Below are 27,962 nucleotides of genomic sequence, written 5' to 3' on the forward strand. Positions count from 1 at the left end.
TTGTTCATCTTCTACTTCAATAACTCTTTCCTCTTCACTGTCATCGAAACATTCTCCTGCATCAGTATCAGAACCACTGCTCTCAGTTTCACTAGATGTGCTGAAGTCATCCACATTAGGATGAACCACCTTGGTCATCATGTCCTTGACACCATGCTCCACCTAAATATGGCCATCAACCTTACAAGACATACAATGCTTAGCAATTTCTACACAAGTTGCATCATCAACAACATTTGTAAAGCCTTCATCTATTTGCGGTATCTTTCGCCATAGCCTAAAACCTTCATATCCCCAATATTTAACCAGACTAACAGCTTCAAAAAAACTCCATTTATCTTCATCCTGCCCTTCAACAATAGTGTCGCTACCCCCTCTGTAATATATATGACCGTCTTGCACAAAGTGTCCCCCATGGTGAAACACTACACTAAAAACACCCATACCTGCAGAAAAGAAACAATATCCTGTCCAATATTTTAGAAAGATTTTCAGTTGGGACCACAATCTTATACTAGTATGAGAATAAAAATTGTGAGAGAAAAATACGTACCTTTTTTATCAGCGAATTTAGAGCGTATTCAGAGCGTGAGAAATCGTATTCAAGTGTTGCTTTGTTACGGTGATATGTTGACAACGATTGAAGATGAAATTTAAGAACCCTAATTGTAGGGTCTAAAATGATAACAAAATCAAATGCACATAACAAATGAAGATAAAAAGACTAAGGGTAGTAAGGTCTTTCCCTTCCATGATTTAATGATGTGGCATATAAGTTTATTAAAAAATTATAGAAAATAATGCCACATCAGACTTTTCAATGCGGTGGCGTGAAAAAGGTTCAAAATCAAACTTCTGAAATTTGATGAGGCACTTCTTGAAACTTTTTTTTTGGCAGGGGGTTTTTCAACTACGCCCCATATGGCAGGGGGCGAAATAGGTATTAACCTTAAATATATGAGGGCTATTTAAAGCAAACCTCTTCACCAGAGACATATATAACCGGACAGGTCGCGCCGTCACTGCCATTGCGTCCATATTCTTAAGAAATCCTTAGGCAATGGATCTAGAAATCCAGTAGAACAATGTGCTGCAAATAAATTCAATGGATCCCTATGGTGCTATTTGAACTCACCGGTTTATGGAATTTCACAGCAGCATGTGTAATCTGCTCAAAACTTTAAGTTAGCAATCCTGTCAGGTGATCAAGTTCACATTTATTAGTACATTCATTAGTACATTTTTGCTAGAAAACGTAGATGTTAAAACCCACCATTTGCAATTGTGTTTCATAGTAATTTTTGACCTGCATACCTTTAACCCCACTGATTCCAACACCAATGTCAGTTTCTTGCATCATGCCGACATCATTTGCACCATCAACTATTGCTAAAGTGGTCTTCCCAATTCCTTCTTTCACTAACCTTGTTACCTCACCCTGTTGTCAAATGATTGAGGGACGAAGACGCGAACAAACAATAACATCAACATAGATCCATGAATGCAGTAGTGTACAATTGTTTCTCCAATAATTGTGTTAGTAGTAGGGTCGGTAAACTCTCGAGTTGAAATGTTGAATTATTGTTATTTTTGTTGTAAATTATTAATAACAATTAATAATATGATAGTTGTTCCAAAATGACAAGATAAGTGGATTTGAAAAATGGCAACACTTCATGAAGTGTTGTAGAATGAAACCATGCAACTCTTGAAATGTGTTGTTATAGGCTGTCATACCCCAAAATTTGCCCATCACATTTTTATACCCAAGCTCATCCAAATATCAACAGCTCAAGATCTAAGTGGATGCACACTCTCCTGAGCAATAAGGACCAAAACTAGGGTTTCGCCTTTTTCAAGGAAAAGTCAGGTTCTTATACCTCCAATGGAATACATGGCCTCTCATATGATTCAAATAAACCTCATGCCAAGTTTCAAGCCCTGACTCAAAAGATTGCTCACTCAATGGCCCGAACGATCAATAATCGACTAGTCGACCTAAAAGTCAAACTATGGTCAAGCCACAGTCAAAACCTCTGATTTTTGGTCAACATACTCATTATGAAGTGTCATTCATTATTGGATCAAGTATTGATCATGATTCTTCAAGGAAAGTTCAGAAATCAACAAAACCTAAAGTTCCTAAATTAGGGTTTTCTATAAGAAAGTCAACTGAACTTTGACCGACCATAACTTTCACATGGAACATCAAAAATTTCCCATCCAAAGCTCATTTTGAAGGAAATTGAATTCTCTACAACTTTGTCTCTCACATGCCAGGTCCAAAATTTCTTCATTTGGAAGATATAAGCCAATACATTACAGGTCCCTCTAAAGGATCGCGAAAAAGCCATTTTTCTTCAAAGCTCATAACTTGGACATGGTAGACTCAATTGAGATGAAACCAAAAGGAGCCTTTAGAGGACTCTTTGAGCTTTCTAAAAAGTCCAAGAACACTTTCATATGATCAGTAGTGAAGGAGATATGAGGCTCAGTTTGAGGTCAAAATTCAAGAAACATGTGAAATCCTAATTGCATAACTTTGAACTTTTTGACTAATGGGCCAAGTTTTTGGACTTTAAACATGTTTGTGACCTAATAAGGGGCCTATAAATTTATTCTCACATTTTTGTGACCTTTATTTAGTTTATTTAGATTTTTATTCATTTAAAAACTAAATTAATTAAGTAAAATAACTAAAATCATGGAATAAATTATGTTGGTTCCCTTTCAATTATCCAAAGGCCCAAATGACACCACAAAAGAGTCCAAAAACGTGCAGCTCCTATTAGGAGAGGTTTTGGCCAAATTTAGAAAGATTTCATACAAAATCTTTTTAAATTTCCAACTCATCAAACTGCTTGAGGTCCAAGTCCAACTCTTGCCCTAATTCACTCACTTATAAATACATAACACTTTCAAAACATGAGGGGATGGAAATAAGGAGAAAGAGCTAGGGTTTTAAGTCTTCAAAGATTCAAAAAAACTAGGGCATGTGGGCATTTTTGTTCCAACGATTATCAAAGCATTGCAGCCATTCTAGTGTCTTCATGAAGATCCCAGGAGCCTATTGATAGTATCTTTTAAGATTACAGCATCATGAACCATCTCTTTCAACACACGGTTTGTTCTCACTTTCAAAAAATTATGTTATAATATTCCATGCATTTTCAACGAACTCTGAGCATATAATCTAGTTCACATGATTGTTTAGAATGTATCTGGATCATTGTTTTTGAGTTTGAACGTAGGGATCACGTGGTACCATTGCTAGGGCTTTGAAGGTTTTTCCTTCGAATCTCTGTATACAAGGCGTTCCAGCCGGTAACGACACCACCAATTAACTCAGAATGCCCTAATACGTGGATCTGGGCCGGTAGTTTCTTTGTTACCATTTGTTTTTGCAGGCTTTTAAATCGCAGCCAAGAAGAAGGCGTACCTGCGGAAAAATCCGCATGTAATTCCATAAGAAAATGCGCAGTAATTTCCATAGGTGGCTTTGGAGAAGATAATGAATAGTGCTTCGTTCCAAGATGGCGCGCGTGTTGTATTCTTGTTGGTTGGTCAGCGATTCAGATTCCTCTCTCCAAGTTTGTGTTTCATCTTGTTAAGAGTCCCTCATCGGATAATATATGGCTTGAACATGTCCTTATAAGTGGGGGCAATCCTCACCCTACAAGCCGGTTTTGTAGGGTTGAGTTAGGCCTAACCACATTTCTTAACATGGTATCAAGAGCCTCGTTTAAGATCCGGTGGGTCACCTTCTATGGTTTCCGCTATCGGGCCACCCGCCATTTATTTCCACGCTCCAGTTGTCTAGTCCTGGGCGTGAGGGGGTGTGTTAAGAGTCCCACATCGGACAATATATGGCTTGAACATGTCCTTATAAGTGGGGGCAATCCTCACCCTACAAGCCGGTTTTGTAGGGTTGAGTTAGGCCTAACCACGCTTCTTAACACATCTCTCCACCTCTGATTTGCCAATTCCAAACGCATGGGGCCCATCTTTGACTGAATCTAGTGTATGCGGTCAACGAGCATCCTCAATACACCCTCATCACGTCAGCCATCAGATCACTTCCGAGATGAATCCAAACGCCCAGAAACAAGCAGGTGCATCGTGAACCTCCAGACCACGTCCACACATGATCCCACGCTTCTTAACAGGTTTCTTTATTTTTTATTTTCTTCTTCTTTTCTTTTACTTTTTATTTTTATTTTTAATACTTTAAATCAATAATTAACCAAACCTAATTAACTTTTGATTAACCACAAAATTAGTATAAAATTAGGATTTTTCATTTTAATTAATTAGTTTAATTAAAGATAATTAGTTTTAACTTTTTAATTAAGCTTAATTTACTTCAAATTAAATAATTAGGTGATTTATATTTTAATTAATTAGATTAACTAGGATTTAATTATATTAAACAATTTAGGTTTTTTTTACCTTTTAACCCTTATTTCTCTAAGTACCCGATTCCTCGATTTTTAAATTCTAATTTCAATTCGCGATTCTCTTCTCATCTCAAAACTCTTGAATGTCGCATGTTTGTTTAAATTTCGTTTTTTATTAAATTATGCTGTTATTTAATTATTTAAATTCTGTTATTTTAATTCTAGAAACTATGTATAGGATGCAAGGTTTTTGATGTAATAGTAATTAGGACTGTTATTTTCTCGCACTTTAAATTCCGCTTCCCCGATTTTTGGTTATGTACCCCCCAATCCCGAAGCTCTGTAATAGCGTAGGATTTTTACCTTCCGCACTTTATTTTTCTGTAAATATATTAACTGCGTGGTTAGTAATATAGGGAGTGGCAAGATAATTAACTGAACGATAGCTCACCTTAATCAAGATAATATAATCGAATACAACCACATGATTGCTGCACTCACTCACCTTTAGGGTACCTCTCTTGTTGCCTGTTGCCTTCAATTTCGATCAAATAGTCAAGTCCCTTCGAGCGTAGGGATACCTTAGCTTGCTGCCTTCGATTCAAAAGTCACCACGTCCCTCCGATAAAAGATCATAGTCCCTTCGAGTTGCCTACGATAAATATGATCGCGTCCCTTGATTAAATGGTGATAGTCCCTTCGAATGCTAAGGTATCCTTACTGTTGCCTAAATGACTATTATATCCTTCCCCGAGACTACCTGCCCTCTTTATGGTAGGGATAGTCTTGTGGTGAACGATTATTCACGATGACCCTCCGATGACCCGCACATCCAATTGAAAGACTTCCTGCCCTCTCATGGTATGGATAGATCCTTTCGCCTGAAAGACTTAAAGAACACGAAAGACAAACTTAGGGTAGGTAGATATTAATTGCTTGCTCACAATCAATTCAAAAATCCAATGTTTTTCACACCTCCTTTTCAAAACAATTTCAAAACAAGGCTACACTTATTTACAAGCTAAAGTCATTAACGAAATCTTTTTATTATTCACACACGACACTTCAAACTTTTCAAACAAACAAAGTGAGCTAAGCAATTAAGAGCCCATGGATAACCATGGATGCAAAGGGTGCCTTACACCTTCCCTTTGTATAACCTACCCCCCGAACTCAAAATCTTTCAAAGGTCTTTCCTGTTATTTTTGCCTTTCCAATTGGATAAAATAAAAGTCGGTGGCGACTCATGCTATCCGCAACATTTCAAATAAAAGTCAGTTCACCGTATTACATAGGCCAATCATTGTGACTTTTGGTAAAAGAGATTGTTTCACCAAGGGTCGCTACCTTGTGAAACAATACCAATATGGCCTATAAATAATTCATTATGAATTCAGAAAATAACAACACAAAAAATGCAAATCCTCTAGAATAATTCCAGAGCACTCTTCGCTACATTCGAGTTTTTGCCGGTCTTGCGCAAACTCGAGAAGGCTGAATTATCTTGGGTATTCCTGCGTAGAAACTCCAAGACAAATTGGGAGTGCTTGAAATACTATAAGGAAAGTGTTCCGTACACGATTTTAGCCTCAATTCCATTCGGTAATAATTAATTTTCTAACAATCTTATAGTATTTCAAATAACGAGGCTTCGATTTCAAGTATTAACCATGAAGAGATGAAAAACCAAATTCAATTTTTTTTTTCAACAATCGAATAAGAATCGTTATCATGAAAGACATTTCTTTGTGGAATACATTAAATTTATGGGGACAACTTCTCTACCCATCACAAAAAATTGGGCAGTGTACCTCCAATCAATCATATGATTACATCTCATTTAATACATTTAATTATTTATTAAAATATTATAAATGTTTTTCGTTTTCAAAGTATTTTATAAAGGAGATAACCTTACTCGACTTTTTGAGTTAGGTAGATATGAATTCACCTAAATTTATATATATATATATATATATATATATATATATATATATATATATATATATATATATATATATATATATATATATATATATATATATATATATATATTAGAGAACAACCATGTAAAGATTATGCATATTCAATTTATTTTGAAAAGTACAACCTGTGCATGATGATACGTCGCGTACCGATTCAAATAAAAAGATTCTTTTATTTGCAATCAATATAGATAGTGCGTAATGTACTTAACTATTCAAAATAAAAATATGTGTTTATTTATTTTAAAAATCAATATTATTATTTGCAAGTGGATATACTTAAGTTCCATAACAAAAGTTAATTAATTGACCAAATTCTGTAAATTGATTCTTATAAAAATTGTTCTATTGGTACTATATATTATATATAATTATTTATTAAAATATTATAAATGTTTTTCGTTTTCAAAGTATTTTATAAAGGAGATAATCTTACTCAACTTTTTGAGTTAGATAGATATGAATTCACCTATATATATATATATATATATATATATATATATATATATATATATATATATATATATATATATATATATATATATATATATATATATATATATATATATATATATATATATATATATATATATATATATATATATATATATTAGAGAACAACCATATAAAGATTATGCATATTCAATTTATTTTGAAAAGTACAACCTGTGCATGATGATACGTCGCGTACCAATTCAAATAAAAAGATTCTTTTATTTGCAATCAATATAGATAGTGCGTAATGTCACTTAACTATTCAAAATAAAAATATGTGTTTATTTATTTGAAAAATCAATATTATTATTTGCAAGTGGATATACTTAAGTTCCATAACAAAAGTTAATTAATTGACCAAATTATGTAAATTGATTCTTATAAAAATTGTTCTATCGGTACTATATATTATATATAATTATTTATTAAAATATTATAAATGTTTTTCGTTTTCAAAGTATTTTATAAAGGAGATAACCTTACTCAACTTTTTGAGTTAGGTAGATATGAATTCACCTAAATATATATATATATATATATATATATATATATATATATATATATATATATATATATATATATATATATATATATATTAGAGAACAACCATATAAAGATTATGCATATTCAATTTATTTTGAAAAGTACAACCTGTGCATGATGATACGTCGCGTACCGATTCAAATAAAAAGATTCTTTTATTTGCAATCAATATAGATAGTGCGTAATGTCACTTAACTATTCAAAATAAAAATATGTGTTTATTTATTTGAAAAATCAATATTATTATTTGCAAGTGGATATACTTAAGTTCCATAACAAAAGTTAATTAATTGACCAAATTATGTAAATTGATTCTTATAAAAATTGTTCTATCGGTACTATATATTATATATAGTTTCTAATCTTCATTAGAGTTTATGATAATGAATTAAAGTTTATAATTTTAAATTATGAAACTAAAGTTTTATTACGTAAATAATATGTTTGTATTTAATGAGACTTATTATTATAAGACATATAAAGATCATTTAAAGATGAATAATGATTTATATGTACCATTGAAATTGATATCGCCATTGAATTCTGAGATGTGAAATTTTGAGAACCTTATCACGGAGGATAAGGAATTCAAGATTCCCACAAATGAAAACCTAGTGAGGAAGGTTCTCTACGGATTTATTGAAAAATAAATCGAAAGTTCGTCAATGATTGTTGAAAAACAAATCGAACTTAGAATAAGCAAAGTCTGAAAAGCTAAGGATATAGGACCGAACAAAATCACTTTTCGACTTATTTCTCTTGTGTAGAAGGAAATAGTGAGAGTTTTGTTCGTGATGTTCTTATTCTTCAAGCGGGAGATGATCCTAAGACTTATAAGGAAGCAATAGCTTCAAAAGACTCTGTTTTTGGAATAATGATATCCAAGATGAAATAGATTCAATAAAGTCAAACCATACTTGGAACTTGTCGATCTACTTAAAAGATCAAGATCCATTGGATGCAAATGGATGTTTAGAAGAAAGTATCATAGTGATGGTACATTAAACATCTACAAGGATTGATTAGTAACCAAGGGTTTTAGACAAAAGAAAGATGTTGATTATTTTGACATATATGCACTAGAAGCAAGCATAATGAAAATTATAGTATTGTATGCATTAGCTTCATCAAATAAATGTCAAAGGACATTCCTAAATAGAAATATCAATTAGGAGATTTATATGGAGCAATCTGAATGTTATATAGTTCCTACTGATGAACAAAAAAGGTGTATAAGCTTGTTAAATCCTTGTAGGATTAAAACAAGCACCTAAACAATGACATTAAAAGTTTGACTTTGTCATTGTAAGATTCTCCAATTAAGGAGGAACCACACAAGTTAGGGGAGAATTTTCAATATTATCAAAACAAGAATTCAAAGAGTCTGTCATCATCAAAAAGGGGGAGATTGTGAATAATACATCTTATATTTAGTTTTGATGAAGACAAAGGTTATCAAAGAAGAAAAAGGATCAAAATTTTCATGCACGTCAATGATGAAGTTGATCAAGAAGGTTGAACATAGAAATTCAAGTGAATATTTGAGACAAGAGAACTTAACTAAGGTACTCATTGCAATTTATACTATACTACTTTAAATTGCTCATAATTTTATCTCTCACTTCATCTAAAAACCTTCTTGCATCATCATGCATGATTATCTAAAAATCTTCTTCATCTAATTCTTGTGACAAGTGTTTGTACACAAAGTTGTGTGAGAACATTGTGATTTTCTTGTATCCATGTTGATTATATGTTGATCATTATCAACGAGATGAATGGAACTTTAGAAACAAAGAGGTTTCTAGATTCGACATTCAAGATGAAAAGATCTTGAAATGATATACACCATTTTCGATCAAAGTAAAGCGAAATAGTGGGGGTTAAAAACATATTGAGAAAATTCCACATTCAAGATGAAAGATCTTGGACTAGTTGACACTCTTTTGGGGATCAAAGTAATGCGAAAATAGTGGGGGTTGTGAACTTAGTCAAATACACTTTGTTGAGAAAGTTCTTGATAAGTTCAAACTGTCACGTTTCAAGAAAGTGAATATTCAATTTGATCTTAGTGTCAAAATAATGATGGAAGGGTTGTGGTCATATTAGAATACACAATTGAAATTGGTCTTCTAGTATAATGTACTATATCTGGCATAACATTTGCAATTAGTAAATGAGTAGATTTACTAGCAATCCAAATGGTGAGCATTGGAAGCCCATCGCAAAGATTTTGATTATCTTTTAAAAACCAAAATCTTGACCTCCATTATGGTAGTTTCCTGCCATATTAGAAGGATATACCAATATGAGTTGGATATCGAGATCATATATTTACAACTAAATGGATATTTACACTAGTTGGAGTGAGATTTCTTGCAAGAGCAAGAAACAAAGATGCCTCACTCTCTTGACCATGGAGCCATAGTATGTGGATCTCGCTTCCACTGGTCAAGAAGTTGAATGGTTGAAAGACCTTCTGTTGGAAGTTCCATTGGCTAAAGACGATGTTTCAAAGGTGTTCACACAATGTGATAGTCAAGCCAATTTAGCAAGAGAGTTCAGATAAGTGTAAAATGAAAAGTCCGGGCACTGATGCCTTAGACATTCTTTCGTGAGAAAATTGATTAAAGATGTAATCATTTCACTCACGTATATATGATCGATCTATAATTTGACTGATCCATTTACTAAACTACTGGCTAGGAATTTAGTAAAGACAACCTCGAGAGGTGTGAGGTTGAAGCTCCTTGAATAAGTGTTCCGACAATGATAGCAACCCAATCTGAAGTTAATACATCTTAACCTAAGATTCAATGGGTAACAACAAGTCGTTGATTTGGAATATGGTGCAACATTTTTTGACAATGTTGACGATTACATAATTGAGGGTTGAGTTTTTTAGAAACTCTTAATGAAGTTCTATATTGAGGAGGATATGTATCTCAAGAAACAGATACAAACTGAACTTCACCTATATGAATTTCAAGATGGTGCCGTCTTAAAGTGAGAGTTGGAGTTTCTCTCATAAAAAATTCATGAAGAACAGGAAAAGCACATGGCCATAAATAGTGCTAGGCGAGATATGTAGGCGAAAAACCTTTAAAGAGTGTGTGTATAGTAACGCCGATCTGATCACATGGGATAACGGTTCAAAGCATAGCTACCTAACGTTCCAATTAGGCTTTGCATTGTCTTTACTAAAGTTAAGTTCAAATCGAAAGATACATAACTGTATTAACACTCTTTTGCCTTCTATATTCTAGAATTAGACTTTGTCATTATTAGAACAAGTGGGGGATTGTTGTAAATTATTAATAACAATTAATAATATGATAGTTGTTCCAAAATGACAAGAGAAGTGAATTTTAAAAATGGCAACACTTCATGAAGTGTTGTAGAATGAAACCATGCAACTCTTGAAATGTGTTGTTGTAGGCCAATCATTGTGACTTTTGGTAAAAGAGATTGTTTCACCAAGGGTCGCTACCTTGTGAAATAATACCAATATGGCCTATAAATAATTCATTATGAATTCAGAAAATAACAACACAAAAATGCAAATCCTCTAGAATAATTCTAGAGCACTCTTCTCTACATTCGAGTTCTCGCCGGTATTGCGTAAACTCGAGAAGGCTGAATTATCTTGGGTATTCCTGCGTAGAAACTCCAAAACAAATTGGGAGTGCTTGAAATACTATAAGGAAAGTGTTTCGTACACGATTCTAGCCTCAATTTCATTCGGTAATAATTAATTTTCTAACAATTTTTATGATAATTACTTCATTTATATGCCATATATAGGTTTTTTCAATATTGTGTAAACTTGTACAAATCGAATCTACTTAGACTACACGAGTTTACCTAGACTCTCAAGTTTGACAACTTAGATAAGAAACATCATTTATAGTGATCAACTAATGAAATTTAGTAAAAAAATATTAAACAGAAACCAGAATGATACAAAGAAAAAGGGTCCTACCAAGGCCTTTTGCTTGGGAGATACACGAGAGCAAATAACAGACGCACAATCAACAGCTAATGTTAAAAACTAGTGTTTGATATCATCTTCTAAAGCATATGTTAAAGTTTTTCCATCAATAATTAATGCATGCGCAGCATGTAGGTCCTTCTCCAGCTTCATCAACTGTGAGACATTGGTGATTTGAGTCATAATGTTGCCTTTGATTACATGAGAGATCAAAAGTGTGCTTTTATAACCAAATTGTGAGAGTTTTAGCCATGCGGGGAATATCTCCTTTGAGGGAAGGAAAATCTTTTTATGGACCCAGTTTACTGCAACGGTTGCGTGTATGCAAGAATGTGCTGTATTATAGTAGTTATTCAGAAACTTCAACCTAATCGCTTTACAATAAACTGCACACCTGATATCATTAAAGAACCACCACCGACTTACTTGGAGCAACTTATTATAATACGCCTGATTGCATGCAACAATGTATTATATCTAATTAAAATTTTCAAAATGCTAGGTCTGGTTAGTGCAGTTTATGTTCACAAATTTGATTGTTCTCAACAAGTGTGGGAAAAAGTGGAAAGCCTCAAGGATAAAGACTTCTTTGTATCTAGTCTTAATTCAGCCTTTGCTTGTCAAGCAACCAATCCAGAAGAAGGAGGCCGTATCTACATCGCCCTATCGAGCTACAATTATGTCTTTATTTATAACATTGAAGACAATTGTATTATAATTTCTCAACCTTTATCCAATTTATCAAAAAAACGGTCTTATTCAAGATGGGTCATGCCAGATACAGGGTAACTATTTTGATACATTTGTTTCAAATATGTTATATATATATATATATATATATATATATATATATATATATATTTGGGCTATTTTAAATTTTATTATGTTTTGTAGGGTGGCTGATAATTTCAAACAAGAAATTGGAAAATTTCATCAAATTAGAGAAAACAAAAGTATATGTGATGCAGACAATTTAAAGGATGTTGAGGATAAAGCTAACAATGTATCTGTACTTTCTCAAGACATGGTTCAAGTGATTGCAAAACATATTAATGATGTGCTTGATTATTTGCATTTTCGAGCTTCTAATAAATTATTTCGTCTAGCCGCACCACATATTCAATGGAGATCTTCTTCTTCAATGTCAAGGTTTGATGATCACTCCATGTGTCCTTTATTTGTGTTCTCAAATGAAAAGGTCTTCACTTTTGTCAATCCGAAGCATGGCCTCGACTACAAATACAACATAAACTTTCCTCAATATTGGAGCTTGAACTCAAAAATTTATTGTTCAAAAGAGGGTTGGCTATTACTGGTGGTAGTTGACAATAACAGAGAATCTCAAGGTTTCTTCAATCCCTTTACAAAACAAGTGCTACCACTTCCAATTGGGGAAAAACCAATCATGAATAACAGGTGTGTTGGCATGTCACATTCTCCGACCTCTTACGAATGTGTTGTCGTTGAATATGATAAATTATCATCATCGGATCCCAGGGAGACAGTATGTGTCCATCGCCTTAGGGACAACGTTTTTGGCCGTTTCTCATTTGAAGAACGGAAACTTTCTCTCTGCAACGTAAGTCCCGTTTTTCACAATGGATCATTTTACTTTCTTACCATAACAAGAAAGTTAGCAGTATTACAAGTAACAGGAGAAATGTATACTTGGAAACATCTTGAAGAGCCTGAATCTCCATTTGGCCATAGCTTCAATAACTTTCTAGTTGAATGTGATGGCAATTTATTGGCAGTATTGGAGTATGATTTTGCATATGAAGTTGAAGTTTTCAAATTAAATGAGTCTACGATGACATGGGTCGAAGTTGAAAGCCTCGAAAATCACATGTTTTATTGGTAAAACATCATTTTCTGCTGTGGCAAGCATTCCTGGAATGGAAAATAAAATTTATTTTCCTAGATTTTATGACCAGAGTATTGTGTTTTATTCTTTAGAACCAAACAACTACCACACATTCCAACATGATTAAGTGGTAGATTTTCATCATACGATAGAGCACTTGAATGGTACTTGGATTCAGCCAAGATGAGATTAAGTTTAAGCTCTCAATCACTAGTTTTAAGTATGTGAGTTTTGTCATTTTGTTCAAATATGTTTTGAAGTTTAAACTTTTCATACAAATCAGGAGGCGATGATGCACAAATCTCAAATCGCTGATCAAATGTTTTGTTTTTGGTTGTGGCGAGATTCTGAAAAATGAATTTATATATTAAAGTAATTGAAATATTTTATTAAGAATACTTTTATCCATAAATAAAATTAATTGAAAATTTTATGTCCATTATGGTGAGTCGATTATTTTTAGTGACTTAAACGAAAATAAAATATATCTCCGTGTTTTCATATGTCTTAATATAAAATTACCTTGCTGCAAGATGCCAGTGAAGACTATTGAGGCTATGGTGAAACTGCAGCGTAATTTTCTTTGGCACAACTCAGACGAGAGAAAGGGGTTTGATTGGATAAGCTGGAACACAATATGTAAGAAAATTGAAGATGGTGGTCTTGGTGTTAAAGACCTGGCTAAGTTTAATAGAGCATTGTTAACAAAATGGTTATGGAGAATTCTAAAAGAGGATGATTCAATTTGGCAGGGCATATTGGAGTTTAGGTATGGCAAGTCATACAAGAGACTATTGTTTAAACAATTATCTGGCAGCCAATCCTTAGAGTCTCTTTGGTGGAGAAATCTAATGCTTATTGGAGATGATGTTAGTACTGTAGGTTTTACTAGCAGAATAGCAATTAGATTGGGTGTTGGTGTCAACGTACCATTTTGGTTAAGCAAATGGTTGGGGCAAATCGAGTTGTACCGTGTCTATCCTAACTTGTTCCAGGAACTTGGCAGTGAAGATAAGTGTGTGCAGGATATGGGTGCTTGGAACCAAAATCAGTGGAAGTGGGCGTTGTGGAAGATGTGTCTGTTCTGAGCCAACTAGCAAAGGAGGAATGGTGGGATTTGAGGCAGATTCTTATGGACGTGGAACCAAAGAGGACTGAATTAGATTGCTTTGTTTGGCCATTAAACGGTTCGGAAGTTTATACCGTAAAGGATTATTACAACTTGTTGATTATGGAAAATTCTGAAGGGGTGGAAGACTCTAGGAGCAAAGAAGCCTGGGCTATGGTTTGGAAATCGTGGATGCCGTCAAAGGTAAAAAAAATTGCTTGGCGGTTACTCAAGGATCGGTTAGCAACAAGGGCACAGTTGGCTAAGAGAGGCATCATAGCAGATGCTAACGATTGCCTGTGCGTCTTCGGCTGCAATGTTCTGGAGGATAGAAAACATCTGTTTATTTCGTGTTTCCTAGCTGCAGGGGTGTGGAGAAAGATTCACCAATGGCTCGGATCTGATTGTCAATTAAAACCTGACTGTTGTGACGATTTTATGCAGCTCGTGGGGGTGCTACATAGAAGGGCATCTCCAAGAAGAGTGGGAGTAATCTGGGTGTCGGTGTGCTGGTGTATATGGAAACACCGTAACGAAATCGTATTCAACAATGGTGTATGCGACGTAGAAGAAATTATCCATAATGTAAAAATGCACTCTTGGTGGTGGTTAGCAATAGGGAGCAAAAAGAAGGTTAATTGTAATTTCTTTGAATGGTTTCAATGTCCCTTAGAATACTTGTAGGTTGATTGTTGTTTAGTATTTTTCTCGGCTGGGCATCCTTATGCTTTTGTAATGTTCTGAGAATTCTTTCTCTGCACTATGGGTGCTGTTAATATTAATACATCTTTGCCTATAAAAAAAAATTAGATTTGTCTCTAATTTCTTTTTACTCAAAAATGTCTTTCAAATTTTGTTATGTTTTGTTTTCAAAATATCAGCACTAACTTTAAAAATAATATTTGTATACATGTTATAAAACTAACTAAAATAATAAAGATCAAAGAGAGGTAGAGAAGAGAAAAGCAATATTATATCATCTTCTTTCAAGTGTATTTTACATTGTAATATGGGTCTCTATTTATAGGACTCAAGGGAGATAGAAAATCACACATATTAAACACATATTAAGTATGGAATAGGAAGATGAAATACTAGGAGATGGATGGACATCCACTAACATAAATATTCATAACACTCCCCCTTGGATGTCCATTGAGGATATGCCTCGTTAAAACCTTACTAGAAAAAACCCAGTGGGAAAAATTCTAGTGAAGGAAAAAGAGTACAATATCCTTTGAATGTGAATTGCCTCGTTAAAAACCTTACCAGGAAAACCCAATGGGAAAAAACCATGGTGATGGAAAAAAGAGTGCAAAACATATGTTTTTCTCCCCCTCATGCAGACATTTACATGTGAGACGATATTATTTGTAGTAGTTGCTTAAAATTTCTTCTTGGAAGTGACTTCATGTAGTGCTAATAGTTATGCAGGATTTGATGAAGTTATTGCCATGAGTTGTTTCATAGATCTCCATGATATGGTTGTACCATCACATGTAAACAAATAACTTCTTTCTGATCTACCATTGTGAGATTGTGACAAGTAACCAGCATCTCTAAGATAATGAAGTATATGTTTGACTTCGTTCAAATGTCTTCATGTAGGCGAATAATTGTATCTTGGTAATAGATTGACCACAAACGATATATCGAGACGTGTATAATTAGCAAGGTACATTAGTGCTTCAATTGCACTAAGATATGGTACTTCAGGACCAAATAATTTTTGTAATCATTTTCTTGAGGCCTGAAAGGATCTTTCTCTACATCTAATGATATAAAAATCATTGAAGTAGACAATGAATGAGATTTGTCCATATAGAAGTGTTTCAACACTTTTCTATATAATCTTCCTGATGTACAAATATTCCATTGTCCAAATTTTCAATTTGTAAGGCTAAACATAATTTTTGTTTTTCCTAGGTCCTTCATCTCAAACTCTTTCTTTAAGGAGTTTATAGCTTTTGGAAGCTCTTCAGGAGTTCCAATAATATGCATGTCATTCACATAGATAACTAGTATTGCAAATTCTTTTCCACATCATTTTAAGAAAATACAAGTACAAATTTAATTATTTGTATATTCATCATTTAGTAAATATTCAATGAGGCGATTATACCACATGCATCTAAATTCTTTCAGCTCATACAGAGACTTGTTCAATTTGATGTAGTAGTTTTCTCGAGATCCATAATTACGTGTCTCTGGTATATTGAATCCTTCAGGGATTTTCAGGTAAATGTCACTATTAAGTGAACCATATAAATAAGATGTCATTACACCCATCATGTTCAAATTAAGCCCTTCATGTGTTACAAGGCTAATTAATTATCAAAAATTGATTGAATCCACTACAGGTGAATATGTTTTATCAAAATCAATCTTAGGTCTTTGTGAAAATTATATTCTTATTTTTCTTTTTCACAAAAACTCATTTATATCAAATTAGTTTCACATCTTGAGGTGTTCAGACTACAGGTCCAAAAGTGAGTTACTTGTAAAGTGAGTTTAATTCTTCTTCAATTGAATATATTTATTTTGGCCAATTCTCACTTAGTCTACAATCTTTAATAGACTTTTACTCATGATCCTCGTTATCATTGATCACTTTTAGCGCTATATTGTATACAAAGACATTGTCAATATTGGCTTTATTTGGTTATCTCAATTTCGGTTCCATTCCATTTCATCCATGACATAATTTATCGAGATCTCTTTATTTCATATTTCAAGTACTTGATTTGTTCTTCTGGAACTGAAAATTAAATTAGATCAAAGTGCTCTTAGCATTTTCATATCCTCACTTGGGTCATCTTTAGTTTCTTTTCTTAGTAGAGGACTTTTTACATTGGAACCGACTTTCATACCACGCTTCAGGCGCAGCAATAACTCATTTGCAATATTATATTATCCAATAGGAGAATCCACTTTGAGTGGAGTATTATCAGCTGATAATTTATTTCATAAACTTTGCAAATGAATAATATTTTGAACTTTTGGTTCATATTGATTTGTACGAGGATCAAGATAACAATTTATTTTAACTTGTTCATTTGAACTTCTTGTTCATGATTTCAGCTGTTCATTTCCCGCCCCCTAATATTGGGAAAATTAATTTATCAAGTGATAATCAGCCTACTAGGCTGCAATCAAGTATTTGATTATTTTCTCAAATTATATCCTCAAAATTGAGAGTCATATTAATTATATTTTTCCAATATTCTTTCATGACTCATCTTAATGTATTATATTGGAGCAATTGGAATATACACAACACATCCAAATGTTCACTAAGATGAGAAGTATTAGAATAAATTAGGGAGGACTAAAATATAGTATCTTGTTGGCTTAATGCGAATAAATATCTTAATATCATACTTTGGGTGTTTCAAATATATAATTTAGAATTGATGATCTCATAAGTATCAACCATATAAGTAACTTTAGACGTCTAAAAAATGGATCTTCGGGTCCATTTTCTTTTTATGAACATATATTACATGATATTCAATATCAATTTTAATAATATATGTGATACTTATACAGGAATTTCTAAAAAAATCCAGAAAACAAGATCTTAGTCTAATTAGTTGAGAAAATAATTTCACAAACTTCTGGTTGTGAGTAGAGACATATGCATGTTATTTTAGTCGATGCAACAATTAATGTCATAAAAACGTAATTTCTCAAATTTTTATTTTCCTTTAGAAACACACAAAAATTGACTGGATTGAAGAAACTTCTGGTTCTTCAATACAAATTATTCGCATCATATTATATCCGAGATGACCCAACCGGTTTTACCAACGACACGTTTAAGTGTAATTTGTAAACTACTGGTTTACAATGACATGTGCTTAAATTGTACTGATATAAGTGTAGTACAAGCCCGAGGAAAAAGCCGATAGCTTTTCTATTATATATTTTATGTCCAAGTTCATTTGTGTAATACAAAGATATTCAATACCTCCAATATAATTCATGTGAATTATCTATGACGAAAATATTTGATAGGACATAAAGAGAACACACATAAAGAAAATGTAAAGGATTAAAGTTCATTCGAATCTCGACTCTTACAAAATATGAGCTTACTTTCGTATGCCTTTAAGATGGACTAACAAATGTCATCCGTCCACTATACTTGTAAAAAGAAAAGAATAGTATAATTAAGATTTATATGAGAAATCTAAGCACTATTGTAACAACTTTAAAATATGTAGCAACTTTAGACTATTGATATATTCTTTAATAGATTGCAATGTTTTAATTCTCTTGTTAAAATATCAATATTTAGAAATAATGTGAATAAAGAAATTGTATCTGTAAACATTGATCATCCTAAGAATATCTCAAGATTTAACACTTTAATCATACGCATGCATATGAAAATATTATCATATAATTATCAAAATCATACAAAATCATATCACTAAAATTATATCATATATATATATATATATATATATATATATATATATATATATATATTTATAATTCTAATTATGAAATAATTTATGCTAGAAAATTACAATAATTCAAAAATATAGTTATCCTTCTGGGATGTGTTATAGTCACTCATATCATTCTTCTGGAATGACAAATATTTTATGAGTATATTACAATTTTTTTTACATTGAAACACACAAATTTCTTTGTGAAATCCTTCTGAAATACTTCACTATTATTGATTCAATCCATCTAGAATTTGATAACATAGGTGATGCAATCATTTTTCAAATTTTTAACATAACAGATGTAATCCTTCTGGGATATGTTATTAGTATATATGCAATCCTTCTGGGATTCATTAATATCATGATGAAATTCTTCTAATATTCTAGTTACAACATTTTAAGGTGTGAGAAATCCTTATTTTAAAACTTTAACTCTTCGGGAATTATATATCACAAGTGATCCTCGTAGTGATAAAAAGAAACAATTACTTGTATAATCCTTCTAGGAAACTCGAAAAAAATCCCTTCAAAGTCATGTCACAAATATTCACATCGATTAAGAAAAATAATTCTTAAAGTAAAATCCTCTTGAGATATCTTAACATTAGTTTAAGAGAGGTTTTTTTTTGTGTAGTTCTTCAGGAACTCGATCACATTTTGTAGTTCTTCAGGAACACAATCACAAATCGTTTACTAATAAAAATAATAATATTTATAATCCTTCTGGGATGCACGCTATTCATGCAGTTCTTCAGGAATGCATGAAAATTACAATTGTTGTTTTCATAAAAATTGAACAATCATTCTTTAAGCAATCCTTCAGGGATGCTTCAAGAATTTATCGATGATAGACAACTTTAAAATATATAATTGTGTTAATTAAACAAAATTTCCAACGAAATCTTATACAAAAAAATAATAGAATAGCATGCTAAAATTTAATCTATAAGATGAAGAAAAATCTTAAAAACTTACTCGAAAGAGAAGAAACATGATTATGCAAATTGATCATAAAATCGCTCACACGGTAGAGTTTCGTGCTGATAACGTGTTATAAAACTAACTAAAATAATAAAGATCAAAGAGAGGTAGAGAAGAGAAAAGCAATATTATATCATCTTCTTTCAAGTGTATTTTACATTGTAATATGGGTCTCTATTTATAGGACTCAAGGGAGATAGAAAATCACACATATTAAACACATATTAAGTATGGAATAGGAAGATGAAATACTAGGAGATGGATGGACATCCATTAACATAAATATTCATAACAATACAATTTTTTTTTAATAATTGTAAAGATGACCTCTACATAATTATCAAAAATGTCAAATGAACTGTATATATATTTTTTAATAGTAAATTAAATTTTTATATTTTTTTAAATAAAAGGTCAAGTTCAGAATTACACAATATTGTCCCTCTCCATAGTGGATTTGTTCATCTCTTACTCATACAAATTGTGCATTTTCTTAGGACAAGAATTATAAATTTGAAAACATGTGTTATTCCTTAGTTACGATTCTATTCTCTACGAACAGTATCTCATCTATAACCTTCAACGTTCATCAGATCATGATGGATTTGACAAATAAGAATCAATCCTGTTTGCTTCCCTTTACGTACCTTGATTTCGGCTCGAGCTTGTGTCGATTTCGTTTGAAAGATTAGGCTTTTTCTACTGTTATTGTAAATGTGAGAAATTGGTAGTGGCAAATCCAGAAAATTTTATTAGTGCGGACAAAAAAATAATGTAGATTTTTTTATTTGATTTGTTAACACAAATTATTTTTATAAATTTATATTTGTTTAATAGAAATAAGAGACAAAATAAGATTGATCAAAGTAAAAATGTGTACCTCTAAAATTTACTAGTTGGGAGTTTTAAAAAAATATTTTTTAAAATATTTGGGTCTTGAGAGTGCGCTCTTCTCAAGTTCGAAACATGTTAGATACAAATTGCTTATTGAAAAAAAATACTTTTTAATGACAAATATTAATTATAAGTAAATTCACTAATTGACAAAATTAGTTGATGTTGAATTTAGAAATAAAAATATTTAAACTTTAAATATTAAAGGAAATGATTATGAAAATATATGAATTAAAGATACAGTGAGACTAAGTAAATAATTACGGTGAATAAGTAAGTGCGAGTTATTGAACTTAATTAATTTTATGGGACTTGAAAATATATTTAATAGTAGTATTAAAATAGCTTTTTATTTTCTTGTGGGGACTTGAGCCCCCAAACTGTTATACCCAGAGGCGGAGCTACAACCCAGCAAGTCCGGACTCAATCCCTCCTTTCGTTGTATATTCCCCACGTAAAAGTCAATTTTTAGACAACACCGTGGGCAAAATTGGTAACTTTTAGACAAAATTAAGGGCAAAATTAGTAAAAATAGGGTGTGAAATTTTTGAACAAAATCAAGGGCAAATTTTTAGACAAAATCAAGGACAAAATTAGTAGAAAGAGAGTGTAAAATTAGTAAAAATAAGGTGTAAATTTTCTGCCCAGGCTCCCTAAAATTTCTGGCTCCGCCACTGGCTATACCTAGATCCGTCCCTGGATATTAGATCGAACTCTAGTATGGTCGAAGGGTATTTCTTGGTTCGATAATTCGACATGATCACAACATATTGTCGAAGTATGTTTGCATGTTGTAGTTGAAGTATGCTAGGATTATTAACATGTTGAATTGGGTCGGTTGGCTATGTCCAGTTGTTTAAGTTAGTATGTTCCCTAAGTTAGCTTGTGTAATGGGTCTGTGTGTAAAAGCTCGTTAGTTTAGTGGGTTAGTTTTCTTATAAATAACATATTAGTCTCTCATCATTGCATACTGCAAATCCTAATTAGGGTGAGAGCTTATTTGTTAGTCTGTAACACTTTTAATCTTGTTCAAAGAGAAAGTAAAGAGTAACAGTTTATAACTAATTCATTGTGTTCTTCATGCTTCCCTCTTTTCTACCCTTGCGGGTTTCTTGCTGATAAAGAAATTGATTATAATTTATTATTTCAGCATCATTTTCACAACAAAATGGTGTGGTGAGCGTAGAAAAGAATATTGTCAACAACGTATTAGATTGAAAAGTTTACCAAAATGAACAGTTTCGGTCTGTGGCGCTTGAAGATTAAAATCATGCTGGTTCAACAGGGTTGGTTAGAAGCGTTGAAGGGAGCCACATCCATGGACGATGTGTTAACGGAGAATGAGAAAATGACTATGTTAGAGAAAGCCCACAACACCGTCTATTAAGCCTTGGTGAAAAGGTTCTTCGACAGGTTTCAAAAGAGACAACGACAACGAGTTTATGGTCGAAACTTAAAAGTTTATACATGACCAAATTATTGGTCAGCCGCCTCTACCTGAAGCAAGCTCTGTATTCATTCAAGATGAGTGAAGACAGAGTCTTGGTTGAGCAGTTGGATGTGTTCAACAAGCTAATTCTTGATCTTGAAAATATCAATGTCAAGATCATTGATGAAGATCAAGCCCTGTTGCTAATGTGTGCTTTGTTTAGATCACATGCTCACTTCAAAAAAACTTTATTATATAGAATAGAGTCGATGACCTTTGAAGAAAGTCAATCAGATTTATATTCTAAGGATTTAAACAAACGAAAGGAGCACAAGCCATCTTTGATTGGTGAAAGCATGTCAATTAAGGCGAAATTCACAAAGAGATATGGCAAGTTTGACAAGAGAAAAGGTAAAAGTAAGCAGAAGTCTTATAGTGGTTATGCATCCGGTATTCATTATTATCACTGTAAGAAGGAGGATCATACAAGAAAAGTGTGCCCTGAACGCCTGAAAGATCATGGAGGTAAGGGTAATTGCAACGCAACCAATGTTCAAGATAATTTTGACTCATTTGATGTTCTTGTGGTTTCAAGTACTGACTTGGGTAAGGAGTGGATTATGGATTCAGGTTGCACTTGACACATGACTTTAAACAAATACTTGTTCGAGGAACTTTGTGATCAAGATAGTGGATCTGTATTATTGGGAAACAACAAATCTTGCAAGATTGCAGGTGTTGGATCTATGAGATTCAAGCTCCAAAATGAGTCAATAAGGTTGTTGATTGAAGTCAGGTATGTTCGTGATTTCATGAGAAATTTGATATCTCATGGTGAATTCGACAAGAAAGAATATATTTTCCAAGGAGAGAAAAGTATCCTAAGAGTCACGAAGGGGTCAAACGAAGTCTTGAGAGGCGTGAAGAAACAAGACTTGTATACCCTTGAGGCTGAAGTTGTATGTGGTTTATGCAGGTGTTGCATCCACTAAACCTTTGTCGAAGACATAAATTTGGCATGTGAGATTGTGCCTTGTCAGCGAAATGGGACTGGTGTAATTGGGGAAACAAAATCTGTTTGGTGGAGACAAAGTTAAAAAGGTGAAGTATTGTGAACACGGTGTACTTGGAAAATCTTGTAGAGTGAAGTTCAATAAAGGCAAACAAAGAATACATGGATCCCTTGATTACATCCATGCTGATTTTTCATCTTGAATGCAACAAACACCATTCTTGATCAGATCTCGTACCCTTTTTCTTGAAGTTGTCCTAGGCTAATCAAGTTGGTCTTCAATTCTGGGACAAATAAGACATCAGAGATCTTGTGACTTTTATTTCCCTTGGCCTTGAAAATAATATTTCCCCTTCCTGCAACATTAATTTTGGAGTTGTCGCCGAACTTGACGGTGCTAAAAAAATACTCATCCAAATCTAAAAATATTGTCTTATCACCGCACATGTGATTGCTGCAGTCGGTATCCAAATACCACAGGCTATCTGGAATTTCCTCGGTCACATTGCACACCATCAAGAGATATTCCTATTCTTCTCTTTCTGCAAAGTTGGTCCTTTCTCCATTTTGGCCATTCAAGTTAGTTCTACATTTGTTTTAATAATGACCATATTTATGACAGCGATAGCACTCAACATTAGATTTTGGATGATTATTGTTTGAATTATTACCTCCATTGTTTGAATGATTACCTCCACGATAGCCACCTCGACCTCTTCCTCTTCCTTCGTTGTCTAAATTTTGGTAGTTGGCAGGATTGTTGTTATGGTTGCTGCTACGACCATTATCGCCTCTACCGTAACCACCCCGACCTCTTTCACTGCGCCTGCCTCGGCCTCCTCTAAAATTAGAGGAATTTGAATAAGTTTATGCTTTAAGTGCTTGCTCTTATTTGTTTTGGTTGCTGATTTTATTCTCATGAACCAGCAAGGAACTTTGTAATTCATCAATCGTGAGTGAATCAATATCTTTGGATTCTTCAATGGAGCAAACAACAAAATTGTACTTTGTTGTCATTGATCTAAGAATCTTCTCAACAATGGTCACATCCTCCATCCTGCCTCCATGAATTCTCATTTTGTTGGCAATAATAATTGTTTTTCCAAAGAAATCTGTGACAGATTCATCCAACTTCATGCGTAAAGTCTCAAATTCACTCCGTAGGGCTTGAAGCTGCACTCGTCTTGTCCTAGCATTCCCTTGAAATTTCTTCTTCATTGAGTCCCAAATCTGTTTGGAAGTTTCTTTGCTGAGAATAGTCTTCAAAGTTGCTCGATCTATGGCCTGAAACAAGTAGTTCTTGGCTTTAATATCCTTGAGTTTCAATGCCTCCAATTCTGCCTTCTGCGCATCTGTTTGAACTGCTCCCTTCGCAGGCTCTGCAAATCCAAATTCAACAACTTGCCAATATTCTTTGGATCTCAAGAAATTCTCCATTAACATGCTCCAATAGTCATAATGACCATCGAAACGGGGAATTGCAGCCTGCACAAAATTCTCTTTGGAAGATGCCATCGATCAATCGATGTTTTCGCTCAAAAATCTCACTGTGTTTCACTCAGGTTTTTCTCTAAATTAACTTACTCTTGATACCACTGTTAACTTAGAGTAAAGAGGCACAAAAAACTGTTGTTTTTTATTGATTGATACGTTCAAATAACAAAGATTGCAACTACTTAATAATGCTGAGAATCACTAACAGTATATTCCTAAAATTCAGCGCCCACTACTAACTCAAACAAATATCCCTAAAGACTAGGACAAACTCAAAACAAATCAGTTACTAACATAAATAATAAATAAAACAATAATAAATAATATTTCTAACAATTTTAACCGATTATCACCGATTCAATAGCATTTCATGTCTAGAAAAAAAGAGCATACATCTTTAACTTTTTAGTAAAAATTGATAGCTAATCAATTTTAATCTCTAACTTTTTATAAAAGTTAACGTTATACATTCCAAATGTTTTTAAAAAAAAACATAGAGTATTTATATGTCATCAGACTACGATAGTAATTTCATGAAACAGCCGTCATCACATAAATTGATTTTTCAATTTCGTGCCGAGAATTTTCTTCTCACAGAACCTTCACTCTCTCTTTGCTAGCTCTCTTTCACAAACGGAGTAAAAACAAAGAAGTGATCAATATCTGCGAGAAACGAGTTTTTAACAATGGCTTCCTTCAACAAGGAGCTTGAACAGGAGCTTCTACAAGCTGCGAAGAGTCTCTTATATCCTCCTTCTTCTCTCAATAACCTACTCCGTCTTCTATGTGTAAACACAATCTCTTTCCTTAGTGCATTAGGTTTTGTTTGTGAAGTTTTCATTTCCATTTTGCATGTTGGTGTTGCCTTTGTTTTTGCCCTAATTGCATGTGCTTGATATTGTTTTTATTTATTCTTGGAACTGAAGCAAGTTGGAAGCTGCTTGTCAAGGGTTGAACAGTCACGTGCTGAATCTAAGAAAAAAGAACTCTCTTCATTATCGAAAGCTTTAATTGCTGATGAACTTATAAACAATTCAGATGTTGATGTCAAAGTTGCACTTGCCTACTGCTTCAGTGAGTTAACAAGAATCACTGCACCTAATGCTCCTTACGATGATCACCAAATGAAGGTGTGATAGATTATATTCTACTGTCACGTATTTTCGAATTATGCTGTTGAATTTCATTGAGTGGTTTTCTTTCAGGAGGTCTTTGGATTAATTGTATCGTCGTTTGAAATTCTATATGATAAATCAAGCCGATGGTACGAAGAGAAGATTTTAATCCTTGAATTGGTTGCAAAACTTAGGTTATGTGTGCTAATGCTGGATCTTGAATGTGATGACCTCATTTTGGAGATGTTTCAGCATTTCTTGGAGACAATAAGGTATGAGTTGTTTCATATAAGTCCAACATTTTAGCTTTTATATTTTTTTCATAGCATTTCTTTGATTTTAGGCCAAACTTGACCTGCAAAACTGACTTCTAAGATGGATTACCCAAACTTTGTAAACTTGTGATATGTTGAGTTGTAATTTTGTTTCGAACGGTTTGTTAGAAGTTAATTAGTAGTTAGATTTATTGGTCAGAGGTTGTTAGAGTTTGTCACATAACTTGCTCAACAAGTTATGTTTGTATGCATGTTAAGAATACTTTTGCATATAATTCCCCTCCGAGCTATCTAAAGTTTTTAGTTGTCCAATATAGGTTAGCCCCAATTTAACTATGGCAAAATAAAAAGAGGCAATATTTTTGAACAGTTTAAGCGTACCAAGTATTTTATAATGTCCTACTTAGTCTCAATTTAACCGTGTCAAATTTTGGACCCCGTACCATAGCCCGTCTTTTACACCTTCAAAGACGGCTCTGATCACCCTTAATCATCTCAATGTCATACGATAGCCCGCCTTTTACATCTTCAAAGACGGCACTGATCACCCTTAATCATCTCAATGTCATTCCATTCCATCTTGACAGTAAAAATTTAGTTTTCCATTTTCTCACTTTTGCTTGTTAATTGCTATTACTTGGTTTACACACAACGGAATTCTTCCCTCTTTTTATGTCATTAATCTCAAATTGCTCCAACATGATATAATATTGAGATACTTGTATTGAGAAGATTGCTTTTGACTGAACGGTAGTGGTTTTGTTGCCTAACCGGATACAAATGCAAATTGTGTGACCATGATTCTAAGAAGATCTGCTTAAAACTTTCAGGGAACATCATCCAGAAACTGTTTTCTCGTCCATGAAAAGCATAATGGTTCTTGTTCTTGACGAAAGTGATGATATATCTCTGGACTTACTCTCTCCAATCATAGACAGTGTAAAGAAAGACAATGAGGTTGGAATTTGGAAATTTAACCTCATTCATTTTAAAAGATTGTGATTTAAACCTGAAACATATTTTACTATAGATTGTTTATAATTGTCATGGTTGTTGTCATTATGATTCAGGTAAGTTTGCCAATTGCTCTAAAGTTGGGGGAAAGTGTTCTTCAAAGTTGTGCCACAAAGCTGAAACCCTATTTAAGGCTAGCTGTGAATGAGTTGGGTATTTCCTTGGATGATTATAGTGATGTTCTTGCCTCAGTATACAACAATAGATAATTTGATGCAAATGATTTATGTTCTTCTATGAACTTAGGTACTTTTGGCTTGAAACATTTTGATGTCAAGTTAGTGATCTATCTCTGAAAATATTTACAACCTGAGACCAAACTTCATATATGTGTTTGGACCTGGATCCTCTCCAGCAGTTTCTCTCCTTTTTATGTTCTGTCAAAATCTCCGCCATTCATTTATTTAAAGATAAAATGTTAATTTTTATTATTTCATTTCAAAATTATTTAGTCCATTGGATCAAGGGCAGCATGGATGGCTGAATGGGTTCCGCAAGAGAGGATCCATTTCGGTTATATGTTTCTTATATGTGGAATTGGATCCTCTCCAATTTTTTCTCTCATGCCCTCTCTCATGTGCATTTATATACTCTTAGATTAATTCAACCGTAAAAAAACCAACAAAAAGAAACTAATATTATTTAATATTATTTAATGAAGAGAGAGAAATATATATCAATTTTTATTTTCTTTATTTACTGGTATATAAGAGAAAACAAAAGACCATAAACATATACACCACTCCCATATAATTTGTTATTTTGTCATTTTAATATATTTTATTAATTAAATATTTTTATTTATTTAATTAGTTAATTAAATTAATTTTTATATTTAATAAATTATAAATAATCAAAATAATAATTATTTATTATAAAATTATAGGACAAATATATGTAGGTAA

The 27,962-nt window shown here is 32.9% G+C and overlaps 2 protein-coding genes and 1 pseudogene across 2 annotated transcripts; all 3 read left to right on the forward strand.

The window, feature by feature from the left end:
- Positions 1–11,906: 11,906 nt before the first annotated feature.
- On the forward strand, positions 11,907–13,572 carry LOC131598481 (uncharacterized; annotated as a pseudogene).
- An 835-nt stretch (positions 13,573–14,407) lies between these two features.
- On the forward strand, positions 14,408–15,067 carry LOC131598482 (uncharacterized). Its single transcript, XM_058871076.1, has one exon. It carries the CDS (start codon positions 14,408–14,410, stop codon positions 15,065–15,067), a length of 660 nt encoding a protein of 219 aa, XP_058727059.1.
- A 10,272-nt stretch (positions 15,068–25,339) lies between these two features.
- Positions 25,340–27,266, forward strand: LOC131598483 (sister chromatid cohesion protein PDS5 homolog C-like). The gene is made up of 5 exons (XM_058871077.1): positions 25,340–25,441; positions 25,580–25,783; positions 25,859–26,040; positions 26,874–27,000; positions 27,114–27,266. The coding sequence occupies exons 1-5, from the start codon at positions 25,340–25,342 to the stop codon at positions 27,264–27,266; spliced, it is 768 nt and encodes a 255-aa protein (XP_058727060.1).
- Positions 27,267–27,962: the final 696 nt, after the last annotated feature.

Source organism: Vicia villosa, linkage group LG4, assembly GCF_029867415.1.
Source record: "Vicia villosa cultivar HV-30 ecotype Madison, WI linkage group LG4, Vvil1.0, whole genome shotgun sequence".
Lineage (NCBI taxonomy): Eukaryota > Viridiplantae > Streptophyta > Magnoliopsida > Fabales > Fabaceae > Vicia > Vicia villosa.